A 17,701-nucleotide genomic window follows, 5' to 3' on the forward strand; every position below is an offset into this window, starting at 1 on the left:
ATCTCTTGTTCAAAAGATGAAATTTCACATGAGGGTAATGGCTGTATGTATCTAAGAAATAATGAAGCACTATGATAAATTGACAAAGAAACAAGGGGAAGGGAACAGTAGAAGAAACAACTACTTTTTTCTTCTTTTTTTTTTCTGGGAACATTTACAAAAAAGCCCTAATCTTTGAAAGTACGAGGCCTTTATGTCTATGCCCTCCCCCAGGTTTTGTGCAGTTCCTGGTGTAGTATTTAGTCTGTGTCACATTGCTTATACAGTAACAATAAGCTGAGAACCTTTGTACATTTTATTAAATGTAATGAAACATGTTACCTCTGAAACTCTAAACAGTTTTTCCAAATTTGACAGTATTGGATTTATTTGGTCCTTGAAATAATTATGATAACACATATCTCAATTAGTCAGGAAAACAACATTTCTAATGTTCAGAGAGAGGATGAGATCTGTTCCTGATTGTATCACTTTTTTTGTGTTTTTAAATAAGCCAGGTAAAATCTGGCTTCTCTTCAGTTTCTTGTGTTTCAGCAAGATTTATTTAAATGTACAATAAGCCTTTATATTAAAAAAAAAAAAAAATCCTTAAGGAAAAACAGTCAAACGCATGCAGCTTTCCTTTTAAAATGCTCTGCAAACATCATTATATCAGCATAGTGCAGTCATGTAACATTGGTTTAAGGCATGTAAGAGGACTATATAATCATTATGTGTTGCAGTTTATGGTATAAACTCTTTATACCTCACTGCATTTTTTTGAATCTAAGAGTAGTGTTACAAGGGGAAAAAAAATATCCTAGATTTAGATGTATACTTAGTACCTCTTGTGAGGCCTAGCTGATAGGAAAAGTGGATGTGTATATGAAATACAGTCCCTGTATCAGATGTGACCAAAAAGCAGCAAACTCCAATATAACTAGGGATTGGAAGCAATCACTCCAAACTACGTTAATAGCAGTTGATCCTTAATGATAGATGTCTTAGAGGTTACTCTCAGGTCTAAATACATATAGAAAAAATTTATTTAAAGTTGAAATACTTGATATCTTTTTAATGTGGGGGTTTTTTTGTACTTTCAGAGGGATAGTATGCTTACATACGAATGAATGATTGTTTTCTTTTGTCAGTACTTCAGCTGAGGCTACAACAAAGACGGACGCGAGAACAGCTGGTGGACCAGGGCATCATGCCACGTAAGACTTACGTTATTTCTAGTCATTTGTATTATTATACTGTATTCATTATGAACTGAATATATAAAATAATAAAGATAAGCATTTCTATGAGAATCATTAAAAATAACTACTACTTGAAAAGACTTGTGGGATCCTTTTGGTAATTTAAATGAGCATGAAGTAAATTCATCATGCTTATCTAATGTTTAAGTTAAAATAGCCCATTGTGATGAAAACGCAAGGATTTGCAGACATAGTCTGATTCTCCTTTTATTTTCTCTCTTTAAATTATGACTAATCTTACTGAAATAAATTGAATTATATATATGAGTGGACATCAATAAAGCCAGCGGTCTTTAAAGAGTAGGATGCCAAGGGTTGCTGAACAAAAGCAAAGGACACATAGACATAGAAGTTGTCACCTATGTGCCAACAGACATGTCTTCTGTGTCAGATCTTGCATGATGGTAGCTGTGATGTTACAGGACATGAGGCAGTGGATTAGGCTGGGCGTCATACACTGGGATTGTATGACCTAATGCAGAATCTTCTGTGCCTAGGCCTTTCTTTCTGCGCATGAATACCTTTCCAAGAATATGGAAAGAGGCTTTGGATTTTTGGGTGGGTTTTTGGGTGGTTTGTTTTTTTAGTAAATTGGTTTGGGTTTAGAACATTTTTTTCCAGTTGTCAGAAGTTCCTGATCAACTTGCCACATCTGGCAAACTGTCCAAATTGGTGTAAGAATTTTGTATTCTCTTCCAAAACAAAGATTATATAGTGGTTAGATGCAGTCTTTGGAAGAGTTAAGATGCTGCTGATCACCTTAGTGTGAAGTATCTCACTAAGGCAGCAATGTCACCAAGTTCATAAATAAGAGTTGGAGATGTGTTTATGATTTCAGGATTGTGTAATGCTGAGCTTCTGCCTCTTTGGCCTGTCTACCTACCATCCTTGACAGCTAGGCAAGAAGTTATCAGTTCTTCAGTAAACCATTTTAATCTCTGTGTTCTACCACTGGAATTCAATTGCAGATCATACTGCTTTGACAAGAAAATAATGTTTGTAAATTTGGAAATTTGTTACATTTGTATGTCTGAACTCACAGCACTTGTATTTTGAAAGTAAGTAATTGGCATGCTTATGCAATTTATTGCCAGAGTCCATTTTCTCCTTTATTGATTTCAATCTGTTGCGAGATGATGGTTGTTTCAGCAGCAGCACTTCTGACACCTAAAATCAATTTAGGAATCACAAGAAGGTCCTCCTGAATATGGATATTTAGGGGCCTAGAATTCAACTGCAGTTAACTCTTTCCTTAGAGATGTTTTGAGCTCCCAATGACTATGCTAATTGTTTAGTATAACATCTTCTGACTTGTTCTGGAGATAAGCCTGGCTTCAGAATGAGGAATGCACAGAAAACACTGAGAATCCCTAAGTGGACAGTGGATGAGACTGGGCTTAAGATAATAGGTTCAAGTTTTCAAGAGAGTCAACTGTGAAAAGTGATTTTTCTTAAAATAAACAAACAAAAACCGCAACCATTGAAAATATACAAAAATTATGTCAAGTTATTATAAATAGCCCAGTGTGCACTGGTGAATTCTAGCTTGAAAGCACAGTATCTTAAAGCTAATCTTTTCTTGAAGGTTTCTGAGTATGCAGCAGACTTCAGATCGTTTTGCTAAAGCATGTTCACCTTCCCAGGTCTGTAGTGTCACTTATCTTCAGGAACAGAATGATCTGTTTCTTTTTGAGTGAAACCTGGGAAAAAACCTCTAAACTGTCAAAAGGTGTTAAAGATTTTGTTTTGCAGTATCTTATCTCTGCCACAGGTGTGGCAAATAAAATGGGTTATGTCTGCTGCCATTTCACTTCCTTTCAACAATCTGATTGAGATGAAGCACTCTACGACTCATATTAATTCTAGCTGGGTAGTGTTTTTTACTCTTTTTGCCTATTTAGCAGCTAACCATCATTCTGTTTTCTAATCTGAACATTTGGGGCTTCCTCAAATTTTTCTAAAAAATCAGCACAAATAGTTCCTAAGGGACGGTCCAGTTCTCTCTAGTACCATCAATTATGAAGCACACACAGATAGTAAATACAGTGGAATCAATGAAACAGTATTTTGGCATTCTGAACCTTACCTCATAAAATTTCTACTGTGGAACAGTTTTGGTAAATAGACCCCAGTGTACAGAGTGAAAAAGTTAATTGTTACATGGTAATGTCTGTTAAAATCAAGTATTCCAAGTATTCTGTGTAGGAGAGTTGCTCATCTCTGTTAAATATGAGTGAATACAACTAGCAGGAGTCAAATGTAAGCCTGGTCAGATGCAAACACCACTCTGAGATGGTGTTAAACACCCATACACACATACTGATTAGGATATTTCTTTTGGAAATCACTTCCTGTGAATTTAACTCTTACTCTCCCTTCACAGCTTTGAAAAGTCCAGCTGCATTCCATGAGCAGATAAAGAGCCTGGAAAGAGCCAGGGTAAGCCGCTTTGTGTAAACGTGTTATTAACATCTGAAAATGGATAGTCAGTTGTAGGTGATACTAAACTCTCTGAGTACATGAAAAAATGATTACCATTACAGTAATAACATCTGCTTTTATCTTGGAAGAATTCATTAAAATAAAATACTGGTGTCAAATCTGAGAAGAATTTTTGTAATCCTTCACAGATCAAGGTGGGGGGATAAACTTAACAGTCATAATGTAATACATAGCTAGTCCAGTTAAGGATAGGATGCTTGGGTAAATTATGCTTGTGCAGTATTTCTGTAGTAAATCTACACTATTGTGATTTTGTGTGGTGGTATGGGATCAAATCCAGAAACATTCCCAACTTGTTTGGGGAAGATAGAAATTCATTAGCACTGCTTAACTGATAGAAAAACAGAACAAAACAAAACAAACCCCTCTACTGCCCATGTTCTAACAGTGATGTCCAACTATCTGAATGCAACTTCAAATATTCATTGATTGGACATCAGTGATCTATCAAACTACTTTGATTTTTCTAGCATACAGTAGTTAATGCTACTTCCTTATTTCTTTAAAGACTGAAAATTTTTTGAAGCACAAGATTCGCAGCAGGCCGGACCGGTCTGAGCTGGTGAGAATGCACATCCTCGAAGGTATGTACCTTTTGAGCTGCTGTTAGAAGGAACTTCTGTTATGCACTCAGTTTTCTAACTGAATTAGTCTTTGATACGAATTATTTCTAAAGGTTTATATGCTCTATTTCTCTACTTCTACAGTGTCTGTTGTAATCTGTATTCTAAATGTGTATAATAACAGATACATCTGTGGCAGTGAAAGTATTCTCAACTGTGTATTCCTCTGCAGTTGCATACTGCTTTTATTCTGTAATGATAAGTATACCATGGGGTATGTACACATAGCATATATATTGCTTCAGTTTCTACTCATACCCTAAATAACCTGACAGCCTTCCCCCCCTCCCCCATTGCCCCAAACAATCTTTAATAAACTTGACTTTCACCCTGTCTTGTTATTTTCCTTGTTGCTCAGGTCATTTGAAACAATAGTTGTCTTATGAATGGGGCTGTATTACTGTGTTTCTCCATAATCTTAACAAAGACAGAAATTACCAAAGAACCATAATTCAAGTCAGTTTAATAACCACTAGTTTTCAAAACATGCATTTGGATACTAAACCCAGATAGTTCTCCATATTGATAGATCACATCCATATTGACAGACTATCCCATATTTTCATTGAAATACAATTTTGAAGACTCAAATTTGTGCTAGAAGCTATTTTTAAAGGTAAACTTTTTAAGATGTTTGTCAAAAGAGAATCTAAAAATCAGTGGATTGATTAAACCTTTACCATAGCTCACAATGGCAAACTGTTAGGGCAGCAAATGCTGTCTTCAGATTATAATTAGTGTTTGCTATTTTATATTCCCTGCATTATTTTTGGACATTAGACAAATGTTTACCAAAAGTATTACTGCTGTTAAAAAAGGTTATATTTATAGAAAAACATGATCATGGGTATGAACAACATCTACTCATATAATCTTGGGTTTGCTTATTAATTTGAGAATTTTCAGAATACTTGCCTGCTTTTGATAAAAGTGGAATGGTTATTGCAAAGACAAGACAGTGTTGTCATGAAATTGGAGAAAAGATGGAACAGAACATTTATATCAATATATCTTTTTAGAGACCTTTGCAGAGCCTTCGCTGCAAGCCACTCAGATGAAACTGAAGAGGGCTCGGTTGGCAGATGATCTGAATGAAAAGATTGCTCAGAGGCCTGGTCCTATGGAACTGGTAGAAAAAAATATTCTTCCTGTAGACTCCAGCGTTAAAGAAGCTATCATAGGCAAGTCAGAGTGCCACAGCTTCTATGTTGTTATCTGTATGGCATTGTGGAAAATAATAATTTAACTCTTGAGGGTAAAGTTCACTGGAAGGTAACATACTCAAAGTTTATTACTACCAATTCTTTCAGCTTCTGAGTCCTAAAATCTGTGATCATTTAATTAAAGTTACCCTATTTATATTCAAAACTAAGTTGGAATTATACAGTTGGAGTGTAATACTGTATTTGAAAAGAATTCTTTGTAATAAAAATTATGACAAAGTAATCAAACATGTGGCCATTACTCAATCTGTCATAGGTGTCTGTGCACTCCACATATGTTGAACATACCTTTTAATTTCTTACGAAAACAACTTGTGCCATGCACTTAGTTTTATTGATTCCTTGAATATGATTTAATATGGTTGTCATTATATTAAAAACACAATAAATACTTATGTTTAGACTGTGCTGAAAACCAATCATTTTCCAGCAATTAACTAATTCTGCCACTAATGTCTAAATTCAAGTTGTGTAACTAAAAAAAACTGTTTTGCTTGTTTCTTTGTAAACATTCTAGCAGTTGGACAAGAGAATTATCCTCAAGCTTTGGATGATTATTCATTTGATGAAGACAGCAGTGATGCTTTATCACCAGATCAGCCAGCCAGCCAAGAATCCCAGGGTTCAGCAGCTTCCCCTGGTGAGCCAAAAACAAGTGACTCACCATCACCAGTAACACCAAATGCTACTACGTCAACACAGGTACAGTTTTTAAACGTTGAAACAAAATCTTCACGGTATGATTTTTGGTCTGCCACTATAGAAATGGGGCATAGTTTCAGATGGAATGAATACGCTTGCTGTTGCAAAGGAGTGTCTGGGACTCCCATTTTCTGTTTGGGAGTCTGTATAGATTGGAACCCTGGCTTAGCTGTTGGCAGTGACGAAATTCCCATAGACTGTGGTAAAGCCATAAATTCATTGAAATTCATTATGGCCCGTAGAAGATTTACAGCTTTCCCAGAAGTTGTTTAAAAGGTCATATCCGTGGTTTACTGCAGCTGTTATTGATTACTTAATGTCTGTCTTCATTCTGGGCAAGGTCTTGAACTTGCTTAGAATTAAACTTAGCTGAAACAACAACAGTTGACGTCAGTTCCATTATCTCCAGAAAAGTCCATAAAAAATAAGGTTTCCCACATAATTTAAATGTTCTCTCCTATAGTTTTAAAAGACTGTCTAAAGAATTTACTATGTAAGATGTGAAAATAACCTGTATGTTGATTTTTCTATGAGGTTTTTAGTATTTTTTCAAGTTATTTACCAAGAAAGGAAAGTAACTGAGTCTGCCATGGCAGATAAAATGTTGTCTTTATAGTAGAGCATTTAAACATGTGAGGATTTAAAGAACAGTGGATTTGAATGAAAACACTTGACTGTTTTCATGAGAGTTGCAAAAATGAGTTTTGAAAAGAGAACTCTTCTTACAAAAATTCCGTGATTTGAAATGGACAGTAACATCGCCTACCCTATCTTTAAACACATTGTAAAAGTGCTGGTGTAAAATAATTTGCCAAAACAGTAATGAAACAAAGGTGCTACAAATCAATTTCTTTTATCTTCTATTAGCATACTGAAAACAGTTATATGCATAATCATACTGTTACCTGGATGCTTTTTAGAATATCTTGTACAGCGCTTGCTTCACAGGTCTTTATCTTCACCTTTAAGTTAATCAGTAAGTTTATTTATTAATGAGATACATGTATTTATTTAAAGGTTACTATGTTTAGCTTAAATAGGTTGTTTATGATGTTTTCTGTCATACCTCAGCTAGTAAATTTAAACTCACTAACTTAAGCCCAGTTAAGAGGAGAAGGCTTTGCTTTTAACTAGATTTCTGCAGCTTTCAGGGAACTTTTTCTCTGGATGGAGACCCAAATTAAGGCTCCAGTGGAGGGAAAGGCAAGCAAAGTCATCATATGTTGTCTGATGGGAACTAGCTTAAATGGCCAGCAAATTCCAAACCAGCCAGATTTAACAGTACTCATCTCCACTCAGCTTGTTCATTTGAGACTGACATAGCTAAGTAAATGACAAATTGTGCTTATATTCTGAGTTATACTTCCCTACAGGAACCATTAGTTTGTGGTTCCATGTTGAAATGAAGTGTAACAAAAATTTTGCCTTGTATCAATGCTGAATTAGTTGTTGAATCAGTTACACATGCCTGCTGAGCAGTCCTGTATGATAGGAAAAAGTCCGTGATCCTGAACTACTGTTTCTCCCAATAAGCCCATTTTCCTCTTGTACGTAAATGAAAGCAGCTGTATTATTGCAGAAAAATAATTTATGTTTCAGATTGCATTTTACCATACTATCCACATTTACACTTAAATAAATTATTTACTGGAAAGAGATGGGTTTTCATCACAGTATTATATATATGAAGTGACTTACAAATTACATCAGTTTATAATGCACTCGGCTTTGTGTACTTGGTATCGATATACCACGTGTATATAAGCAAACGCAGAAATTTTGGTAGTTGTCATTTCTGTTTAATTAGCGGAAATGTTTTGTATTAATTTGAGCAGTATTCCTTAAGCAGAAAGTGTGAATTTGATGGAAATTCAAAAGCTTTGGGACTTTAACTTGTTGCATTTCATGCAAGTCTGTACCTAGTAAACAAGTTGTTTTAGCCTGTATAACACAAACATTAAAATACTTTATTTTGAAAGAATTTAAGAGTGTATCAAAATTTGACCAACATATGAATGGTATTACTATAAATGCGGTATATTCTTCAGGTTAATGTTGATCAACTGTAATCTGTAACAAATCTTTTTCAGGAGGACTTCCTAAGAGTGCTCCGTCATCACTTTCTCCACTACAGAAAGGAGAAAAAGATGTGTAACTTTGCAGTTCAAATTATTTTCATGCTTGTCTTTATTAAGCATTCTTTTAGAAAATGCATTTATTTATATATTTAAACTCTCGGAGGATTTGTAGCAAAGGCAGGGCTGTACATAGGGAACTGTGCTGCAATTCATAAATTAAGACACATACAAAAGATAAGACAGAACTGAGGATTGAGTTCTTACTGTATAAAGTAATGTAAAATTAAACAGTTAAATATGAGATAAATATTGTTGATTCTCCAAAGATGTTACTGTCTTAATGACCATGGATACCTGACAACTGAGTAGCTCATGATCTGGAATTATACTCCTTGGTTTTCTTACTACTATAGTAGATAGAAAAAGTATTGCAAAGTTCATATTGAAAACCAGTGCTGGACACAACGTACGGCACATCCATTTTATTTCATTGTTCCCCAACATACAGATTAAGATGTGAATTGGGTTTCATGTCAAGAGAATGTAATTTGTGTTGAATAAATCGAAAACAAACCACATGAAATTAGATTCCTAAGTAAAGACTTAGGTTCCTAATGGAGAGTTAAATAAAAATACTCAAAGCAATACATGCCAAAAGCTTTTCAAGTAGGAAGCACAAGATAGATACGTGATTGCAGCAACAGAATAACAGAGCACTTGAACTTGATTGAAAAAGCACTTCAGATAGCACTTCCATCCTTTGCTTATGGATTTCATAACATGTTACAGCCGCTTCTGTGCACAGATCTAAAATGCAAAGTTGCTCTTCTGCAGAATAAAACAGATGCTTACCTTGTTGTTCCTTTTGAAATAAAGAATAACAGCACAGCATGTCTCTACAGGAGATGTGTCTGGGAAATTGCTCCTTCATTCTTTTAATTTCCTCTGACAAATTTTACATTTTATTACAACATAAAATACAAAGAATGTTTTGAAAATAGTGGAGTGCAGCCAGAGTTCTTTTCAAGGCTTCCTCCTCCACACATTTCCAGGCCTCACAGGATGTAACATAACTTTGAGAACCTTCAACCCTCATTGACTGATGGCCTAAAACTTGCTTTAACCCAATGTATTTGCATCTGGTGAGGATTAGGCATTTTAACCACACCACTATAAACAGATCAAATTGTCATGTTCACAATTCTGAAGATATTAAACAGTCATCTTCAAAACAGCTGAAGTATTTTGGTTAATGAGACCGTTTTCTTAATATATTCACTGTAGCTTGTTGACCTGCTAGATGCTTGTTCGCAGCTAGAAGAAAAGATTCAGAAATCGTATTATCTGTAAATGGAAATAGAAGATCTGTTCAAAGGAGATAATCTTTACATTACTTTATGAATTAATCAAGTTAAGGAGTTGAGACATGTTCATTTAGTTTTTTTGAATTTAAAAAACTATCAAGTAGTTCATTGCCTCATCTAACACTTGCAGGAAGAATTGGGAAGCTTTGTATTTCATGGAGCCATTAATCTTTTGTAGTTTAGGATAACAACTAATGTAAGGAAAAAGTAGTTTATGGCAAGAGGAGAATGTTTAACAGCATGATTTTCAAGCAGTATGAATTTAAAAGGTGGGGGTGTTTTTGGTTTTGTTTGAGGTTTTTAGAAAGTTACTAACTTCTCCATTTTATTGAGTTTTGTTGTGCTGTCATGGACTTGTTTTCATAGCCTGTAAAGGCTTGCTAAATATTATATTTGAAGTCTATTTATTTATTTGGGTTCAAGAAGGATCAGAATGATGAACAGTAAAAGATTATGTAATGAATAAGCTGAACTATCAAACATTTAAAATGCTTTTTAAATGGGACTTCAGGAAAAGAAAATTTAAGAACCAGTGAAAAACATGAGATCATTAGAATTCTCCTGTGTTTTATGGTACATGACACTTTGAATCAAAGACAAACTAAGTGCTTTTTAAAATGATACCACTATAACTAAGCCTTTTAAACTTGATAGCAACAGGAGAGCAATACCTTGGAATACAGCATCCAGAACTCTTTTTTTAAAGGGTAAGTCCCTGTAAAGTCCTCTGCCAATTCTTAGGCAAGTCCAGCAAATAACAGATACTGTGTAGGTATCGGATGCTTTCCAGAGCACTTTGAAAGTTGGATATAAAAATAGAGGCATTTATATCTTTAGCCTGCCACCATAAACTGACACAACCCCAAGACAGGCATGTGTGCAATGTTTCAGTGACTAGGCATGGCATACTAAATCTTGCAATTTAGTAAAGCAGTATCAGGAGCTTTTCCTCTGGATGGCTGCACTACAGAAGGATCAAAACCACTATACAGTTTAGATAGGTTATGGCAAGCTAGGATCCTGTTGCCAGCTGACAGTTGGAGACACAGAAAAATGTATAAAAGAAACAATGAGATAGAAGGGAAAATTATTACAATTTTATTGTAAGCAAAAGTCAGAGACCTTAGTGCATGCAGACTGGCAACTTGATAATTGCTATCCCAGAAATACAAAAGAACCAGAACATAAAGTTGCAAAATGTGTACCAAGTGTTTTTAGCAAAATTATTTAAGTCCTTTGTGGTACAATCTCGTGGAAGAATAGTAGAGCACAGGAAGAAATTAGGGAGAAGTACCCGTCTGATTTGATTAGAATGCAAGGTTTTAGAATGTATTCTGAAGAAAAGGGATATTTACTGATAGGAATATAAGGGAAATGGATGGGCTTTTATAAAAGGACTCTTGTACTAGGTGATCTAATTGCTTTCTTAAACAATGGAAATACAACTGATCCCATCTGTCTGGATTTAATACTGTATGATATTAAACACTAGCAAAACTGGAGAAGATGGAGATAAGCAGAGATAAGACAGAAAGAGGGAAGTATTGGGTTGAAAGGAAGTTGGTAACAGTGATCTGCAGGAGTTGATTTGGGGACATTCTGGTTTCATGTTATCATTAACAACCTTGACATAAGAACGGATCATGTAACAAAAGTTGGAAGGCATAGGCAGCACAGAGTTGGATTGTTATTATGCAGAAAGAACTGGTTGATTTGGCTTTTAGGAGAGAAATGGAATGCCAATAGAATGGAATAGTTCTTAAAAAGAAAAATACACACCACCTCTCCTTCCCATGAAAAAGGAATGGGGAAGGCTGGGGGCCCTGACAAAAGAAAACTGAGGAGGAAGACAGTTGAGGTGCAGTGGTGAGCAGTGAAGTGACTGAGCTACTCTGTACTTCCTCTGTAAAACTGCAAGTATGTCAGAAGAGGTGATTCCAGTGGAAGTGTTAATGCCACTGTGAGGATCCCAGTAAATCGCCATGTGGAATATCCTGTATGTTTCCAGTTACTTTTACTTATATCCAAGAAAGACTAATGAAAACTTTAACACAAACAAGAGAAGATGATCAGAGAATTAAAAATCCCTTTTATGAGAAAAGAATTAAAAAATCATTTGCGTAGCTAGAAAAACAAGGGTTGAAATCTGTTTATGTACAGAGACTGTATGCCATCAGAGGGATATTCACTACAGAAGGAAATAGGTTTTAAATCAGAAAACAATTTCAGCACAGAAAAAATTGATACGACAAAGTTAAGCTCGGTGAAGTCTGGTAATTATGTAGGAAAACGTTTGGGAATTTTCTGGTAGGCGTAGTGGTGCTGGGAGAAGAATAAGAATTCCTAAGCTTATATGGAATTTAGTAAATTTATAGAAGAAATTACACACATGATGTTTGTAACAGCGAGGGAACAAACCCACTAAAGTTCAGGCTATTGGACTGTACACAGTAATATCGTTGTGCTGGCAGTCAGATGCAGAAGTAATGCACCTCCTGGCACCATCAGAGGTGCAGTTGCCATGAAAATACTATAGGAAACTGTCTCTTCAAAATACATCTGCTCTGCTGCTGCATGATCATTCTGAAACAAGAAGTTCATTTTCCTATGTTGATGTTTGACATTCATGAAAAGAGAGGTTGTTCTGATGGTACTAGTTTGGGTGGCAAGATTATCTTGTGTACACAAGATTCTGACTTCACAGACAGAAAATACTGAAGGCCTTAATTCTATAGTAATAAAGCAGTGTTTCTCTAACTTCAGTATACGTGTAGTGTGTCTAGGGTCCAATTTTAATGTTGCTTCAAGCAGAGTAATAACAAATGGTGGTGTCTCTGCTAACAATTACTAACAATGCATTGCATTCTTCCTTGAATTATTTCTAACCCTTATCTTCCCTTTTACTTACAAACAAAAGTTAAGAACTGGCATCAATTAGTTAATCTGATTCTGGGCTACCAACCAGAGACAAATACATGTTAGGAGCAGTTTAAGTAAAATATTTCTGACTTGAATGGGTGAGATTACTTCTGAATCCTTCCAGCTCCTTCTCATGATTTTGTAAGAAAGACAGAAAGAAGATGTTTTCATGATATGTCTTTATTTGCTTTCATGTATGTTAAAAGGAGAAGAGAATTCTGCAAATTAAAACAACAGTGTAAAGGTTATGAAAACAAAGCCCTTGCTGAGGGCTTTTTTTGTATATTGTTACAAATCCTTTTTGGTTATTGTTCTTTTTACCTGCAGAAACCCAACAATAAAGAAAACTGTTAATGTTGGAAAAATATTTATTATGATACACGACAAAAATTGAAATTAAAATCAATTACTGTTTTGCTTTGGTGAAACTAGAAGTAAATCCAGTAAAAACAGATTTTGGATACATTTACATGCAGTAGTTAACTACGCAGTCAAGGTAGTAAACCAGTTTATCTTACTTGCTATATTTGAAGAGTGCCAAAATGTGCCTTTATAGAATACTTGTAGACATGTACATGAAAGAGTCCTGTTTTCACAATTCCTCCTAAAAATATTTTGCAAATTTGACATGATAGTAAATTGTCTTAACCTTTTCACGTTTTTTCAATTATTCAGATGGTGGATGTTTTTAATGTTTTTCTTTTTCCTTATATTTTTTTAATACTAGTATCCACCTTTAACCTCTCCAGTTCCTGAATTTCTCAAAACTCCCTCTACAATCGAACAGCATGTTACACGTTCTACTGCTACAACCACCCTGACCACAAGTACTGTATCTGCAGCAAAGCCTGGGCCAACGTTAGTAAAGGTAGGTATCTGTAATATTGGCATCTGAGGACTATGTTCTTAATCTTTGTCCTTTTTCAATGCAATATTTAATGACAAAATACATGTTACAGTGCCTCTAACAACAATTTTTATTAGTGTTCAGGAGAACACACTTGGTTGTTGACTGAAAGCTTTTGTATGCTAAGATCAACCATTAACACTTGTAGTGAGTGGCTCATTATTTCAGGAGGTCCTTACAGTACAGCTGACAAAAGGTTTCAAGCAGAATTATGCATTACATTGCTATGGAAGTTTTTAAGAAACAAGGACAACAGATTTTTGCAGTATTGAGTTTCTACTTTCTATTGGTGAAATTAATCTTTTTGAATCTATTTTTTATGGAGAATAATTTAATAGGAACAGAGACAACCACATTCATAGTCTGCTGTTCACCAGTTTGGTTATAGGTATTGCTCCTTTTTCACAACTATTTTCTTAGTTCATTTACCATATAAGCAGAACACACTGTGTGAGAGAAGTTACTGTATCCTTGTATTTGAATATCAGAAGAACATACTCGGTTCTCTTTTCTGCTCTGACGTAGCCAGCAGCCTGGAGAACTTTTTTGAATGCAATTAGAGAGGGGTTTGTGTTAGAAGATGTCTGTAATACTTCATTTCAGCAACTTTGCCAAAGGTCTTCAGCTGTGTAATGAATATATGTATGTAGACTTCTACCTAACTAAGTGAAATTAATTCTTGGCTCAGTTTACAAGGATGACCTCTAATAGTCAATTTCTAGTATAAATTTGTCTATATCCAATGAAATCACTGGATTTGTACCAGCTTACTTAATGCAGGACCTTAATGATAAATTCAGATATCCCCCAAAACAGGCTACCTGTGTAATAAATGTGCATGGATCAACACAGGATTTCTGCTTTCATACCTTCTGTATGACTAGGTAACTGCCTTCAACTTTTCACTTGAAATAATTTCAAAGAGCTTGTAAAGGAAGAGGGTTTTACCACATGTTCAGGTGTTGCTATAAGGATACTGCTGAAAGTTTTGTAAGAGTAATCCTGTAATTTACAGGACTGTCTGTCCATGCTTTTAATCTTGACGTGGAAGTACTTCTGACCTGCAGGTGTTTACAGATAGATGGACTTTAAGATACTAGCTTTTACTTGTACAAAGTGCTAAGTGGCTTTGAACCTACCTGTTTGACATGGTTTAACCCTGGCCAGCAATTAAGCACGTAAGTGAGGCACTCACTCACTCCCCCACCTCAGTGGGATGGGGAGAGAATCAGAAAAAAAGAAGAGTAAAACTCATGAGTTGAGATAAAGTCAGGTTAATAGGACAGAAAAGGAAGGGAAATTAATAATAGAATATACAAAACAAGGCATGCACAGTACAGTTGCTCACCACCTACTGACCCAATCCCCAAGCCGTGGTGTCCCCTGGCCAGCTCCCCCCAGTTTATATACTGGGCATGACGTCCTATGGTATGGAATATCCCTGTGGCTCGTTTGGGTCAGCTGTCCTGGCCGTGTCCCCTCACAGCTTCTTGTGCACTCCCAGCAGCCGCTGGCAGGGCAGTATGAGAAGCTGAAAAATCCTTGACTTAGTATAAACACTGCTTAGCAACAGCTAAAACATCAGTGTGTTACCAACATTATTCTCATCCTAAATCCAAAACACAGCACTGTACCAGCTACTAGGAAGAAAATTAACTTTATTCCAGCCGAAACCAGGGCACTGTTTTAAGAAGAATTCCTCTTTGCAATGACAGGTCATGACTAGCAGAATCCCTTAGCTTCGTTTGTGCCACCTATTAAAAAAACATTTACAAACTGTGATTTGATGACCCCTTCTTGTATAAGCCAGCTGGAGTACGTTAACTTTTCAAGGATGGTAAGTGATTCTTTTGGGCAGGTTTGCAGGGATTTCAGCAACTCTTTGCAGTAAATGTGCTCCTGTATGCTTTACTTTGTACCTTGCATAACTGCTTGTAAATGAGATATCTGTTACAGTTGTTTGAATCTTTTCCATCCATAAACAGCAAAGCCATCCAAAGAACCCAAATGATAAGCATCGGAGCAAGAAATGTAAAGAACCTAAGCCAAGGGTGAAAAAATTGAAGTATCATCAGTATATTCCACCTGACCAGAAAGGTGAGAAAAATGAGCCACAGATGGACTCCAACTATGCTCGTCTGCTACAACAGCAGCAACTGTTTTTGCAGCTGCAGATCCTGAGCCAACAGCAACAACACTACAACTACCAGACAATTCTACCTGCACCACTGAAGTATGTGAAGCATTGTTTGTGTCCTTTAAAGAAAAGATATATACATCAGTTATAGACTTTAGAGCTTTAGAAGTAAGCTAGAAGTAAGCATTTGCAAATGTTATGAGACAACTGGAACCCTAAATGGCAATGTGCATCACTGTGGGTGTTATTTGCCTCATTTAACAAGGTGATTCTCTTGTTAAAATACTCCTGAAGTCTGATAAGCCTTTAAATGGTTCTAGTTATTTTTGCATGAGGTGGAAACAGAACCTCCTACCTGTCAGATGCATTTTTTCCGACCAGATGCATATTTGAAACTCAAGCGTTTATGCAAAAGCAAGAAAGTTTTGATGCCATTTTCACTCAAATATGACAAACATGACTCAAATATGAGCAGAAGAGAAACTTACAGATGATGGTTTTTACAAAGACACATACTATTGTTGTGTTTTTACTGTCTTTTTACATCAGTTTCACAGACCACATTTTTGCAGTTTACAAATAAGAAGAAACAGTCATTTTAAATTAGGTAAAATTTGTATATTGTTTATAGCTTCATCTGCAATGCTTATACGAGTTCCTCATCAGTGTTCATCTTTAGCACTGTTAACAGTGAGAAATATAGGTTTATGATTTATAGGTAGAAGCAGTTAGAAAAATAAATCTTCAAAGAGTTGCCAGCACCCTATAGCAGAATGAGAAGCTGACTATCTGCAGTTTCATTCTCACCATCCAAGACCAATCTTTTCCTAGAAGTGCTTATACTGTAACATGCCACAGTCACACAACCCTAAATTCAAATTACTTTCAACTGGGGTTTTTTAAAATGAGTTTTCACTGAGTTATTTTTCCTCAGCAAGTGAGGCTAGAAAAGTTAAAGATACCATCTGTGGTTATATTTATAATTACCATGTATCCTAACATTTGGACTAGAGATGTTTCTGCCTGCTTACCCACGCTTCTTATGTTCCATTTACTGACATTTCAGAAACATTTTTTCATAAATCAGACGAAATAAAAGAGCTGACTTATGGTACCTAGTATAAATGATGGCATTTTTAAATTTTGTACAATTATTTTGAGATCCTTATATGATATTCTTATGAGTACAGCTGATAAAAATGCATCATCTTCAGAGTAAACTGCCTTCACGTCGGTCCTTGTTACATATGGACATTGGACATGTATGTAGGGTTGATACATAGAGTTCAATATTGTGGAGTTTTTTTACTCATGTCAAAAAACTAACTAGTTGCTCTAGCTGATGATTAATTTGTATAAACTGATTCTGCAGTCCGTAGTATTCTTCAGGGATACTGTGACAATATTAAAAGCTATGAAGCATAAATTAGTACTCTTAGGAGAAAATAAAGTATCAACGTACTACTCTTATATTTACTTCTATGTGCTGTTTTACTAAAAATACTTAATGGTAATGTCTTATGTTAAATACGTATTAGTAAAAAAAATTTCATGTGTTCATTAACTTGATAGACACTAGATTCAGAACCACAGCTTCTTGATTGACAATGTAATATATTTAGCATTGACATTATTGTCTCCCTTTTTCTTATCGCTTGAAGGCCACTGAATGACAAACAGAGTAACAACGGGAATACGCCACTGAATACTTTGAACAACAGTACACCGACTTCAGCTGCCAGCTCACCAAGACAGAACAGTAATATTCCGAGCCGAAAACCAGGACCTCTACCTTCAAGCTTGGATGACTTGAAGGTAAAAAAATAAGAGGGATTTGTCCATTCCTGTGCATCACTATAGGTCATAACTTGCCAACTGTTACTGTCAAGAATAAGCCCAGATATTATTTACCAATTAAAACTGTACTTTTCCCTTAACTGTTTAGAATAAGGTTTTCAAAGTTTTCAGACATAACTCTTCTAGACTTAAATATTTGTTTTGATTT

General features: G+C 35.5%; 1 protein-coding gene across 7 annotated transcripts in view; it reads left to right on the top strand.

The window, feature by feature from the left end:
* Positions 1-17,701, top strand: part of MRTFB (myocardin related transcription factor B) — an 85,759-nt gene that overhangs the window by 50,034 nt on the left and 18,024 nt on the right. For all 7 annotated transcript variants that reach the window (XM_074886699.1, XM_074886704.1, XM_074886700.1 and 4 more), the window contains 8 exons: positions 1,131-1,196; positions 3,625-3,680; positions 4,252-4,327; positions 5,386-5,547; positions 6,107-6,291; positions 13,380-13,520; positions 15,545-15,792; positions 17,358-17,511. In XM_074886699.1, the coding sequence (XP_074742800.1) occupies positions 1,131-1,196; positions 3,625-3,680; positions 4,252-4,327; positions 5,386-5,547; positions 6,107-6,291; positions 13,380-13,520; positions 15,545-15,792; positions 17,358-17,511 (1,088 nt within the window). The remainder of the gene's footprint in view (positions 1-1,130; positions 1,197-3,624; positions 3,681-4,251; positions 4,328-5,385; positions 5,548-6,106; positions 6,292-13,379; positions 13,521-15,544; positions 15,793-17,357; positions 17,512-17,701) is intronic.

This window comes from Strix uralensis, chromosome 16 (genome assembly GCF_047716275.1).
Source record: "Strix uralensis isolate ZFMK-TIS-50842 chromosome 16, bStrUra1, whole genome shotgun sequence".
Taxonomy (NCBI): domain Eukaryota; kingdom Metazoa; phylum Chordata; class Aves; order Strigiformes; family Strigidae; genus Strix; species Strix uralensis.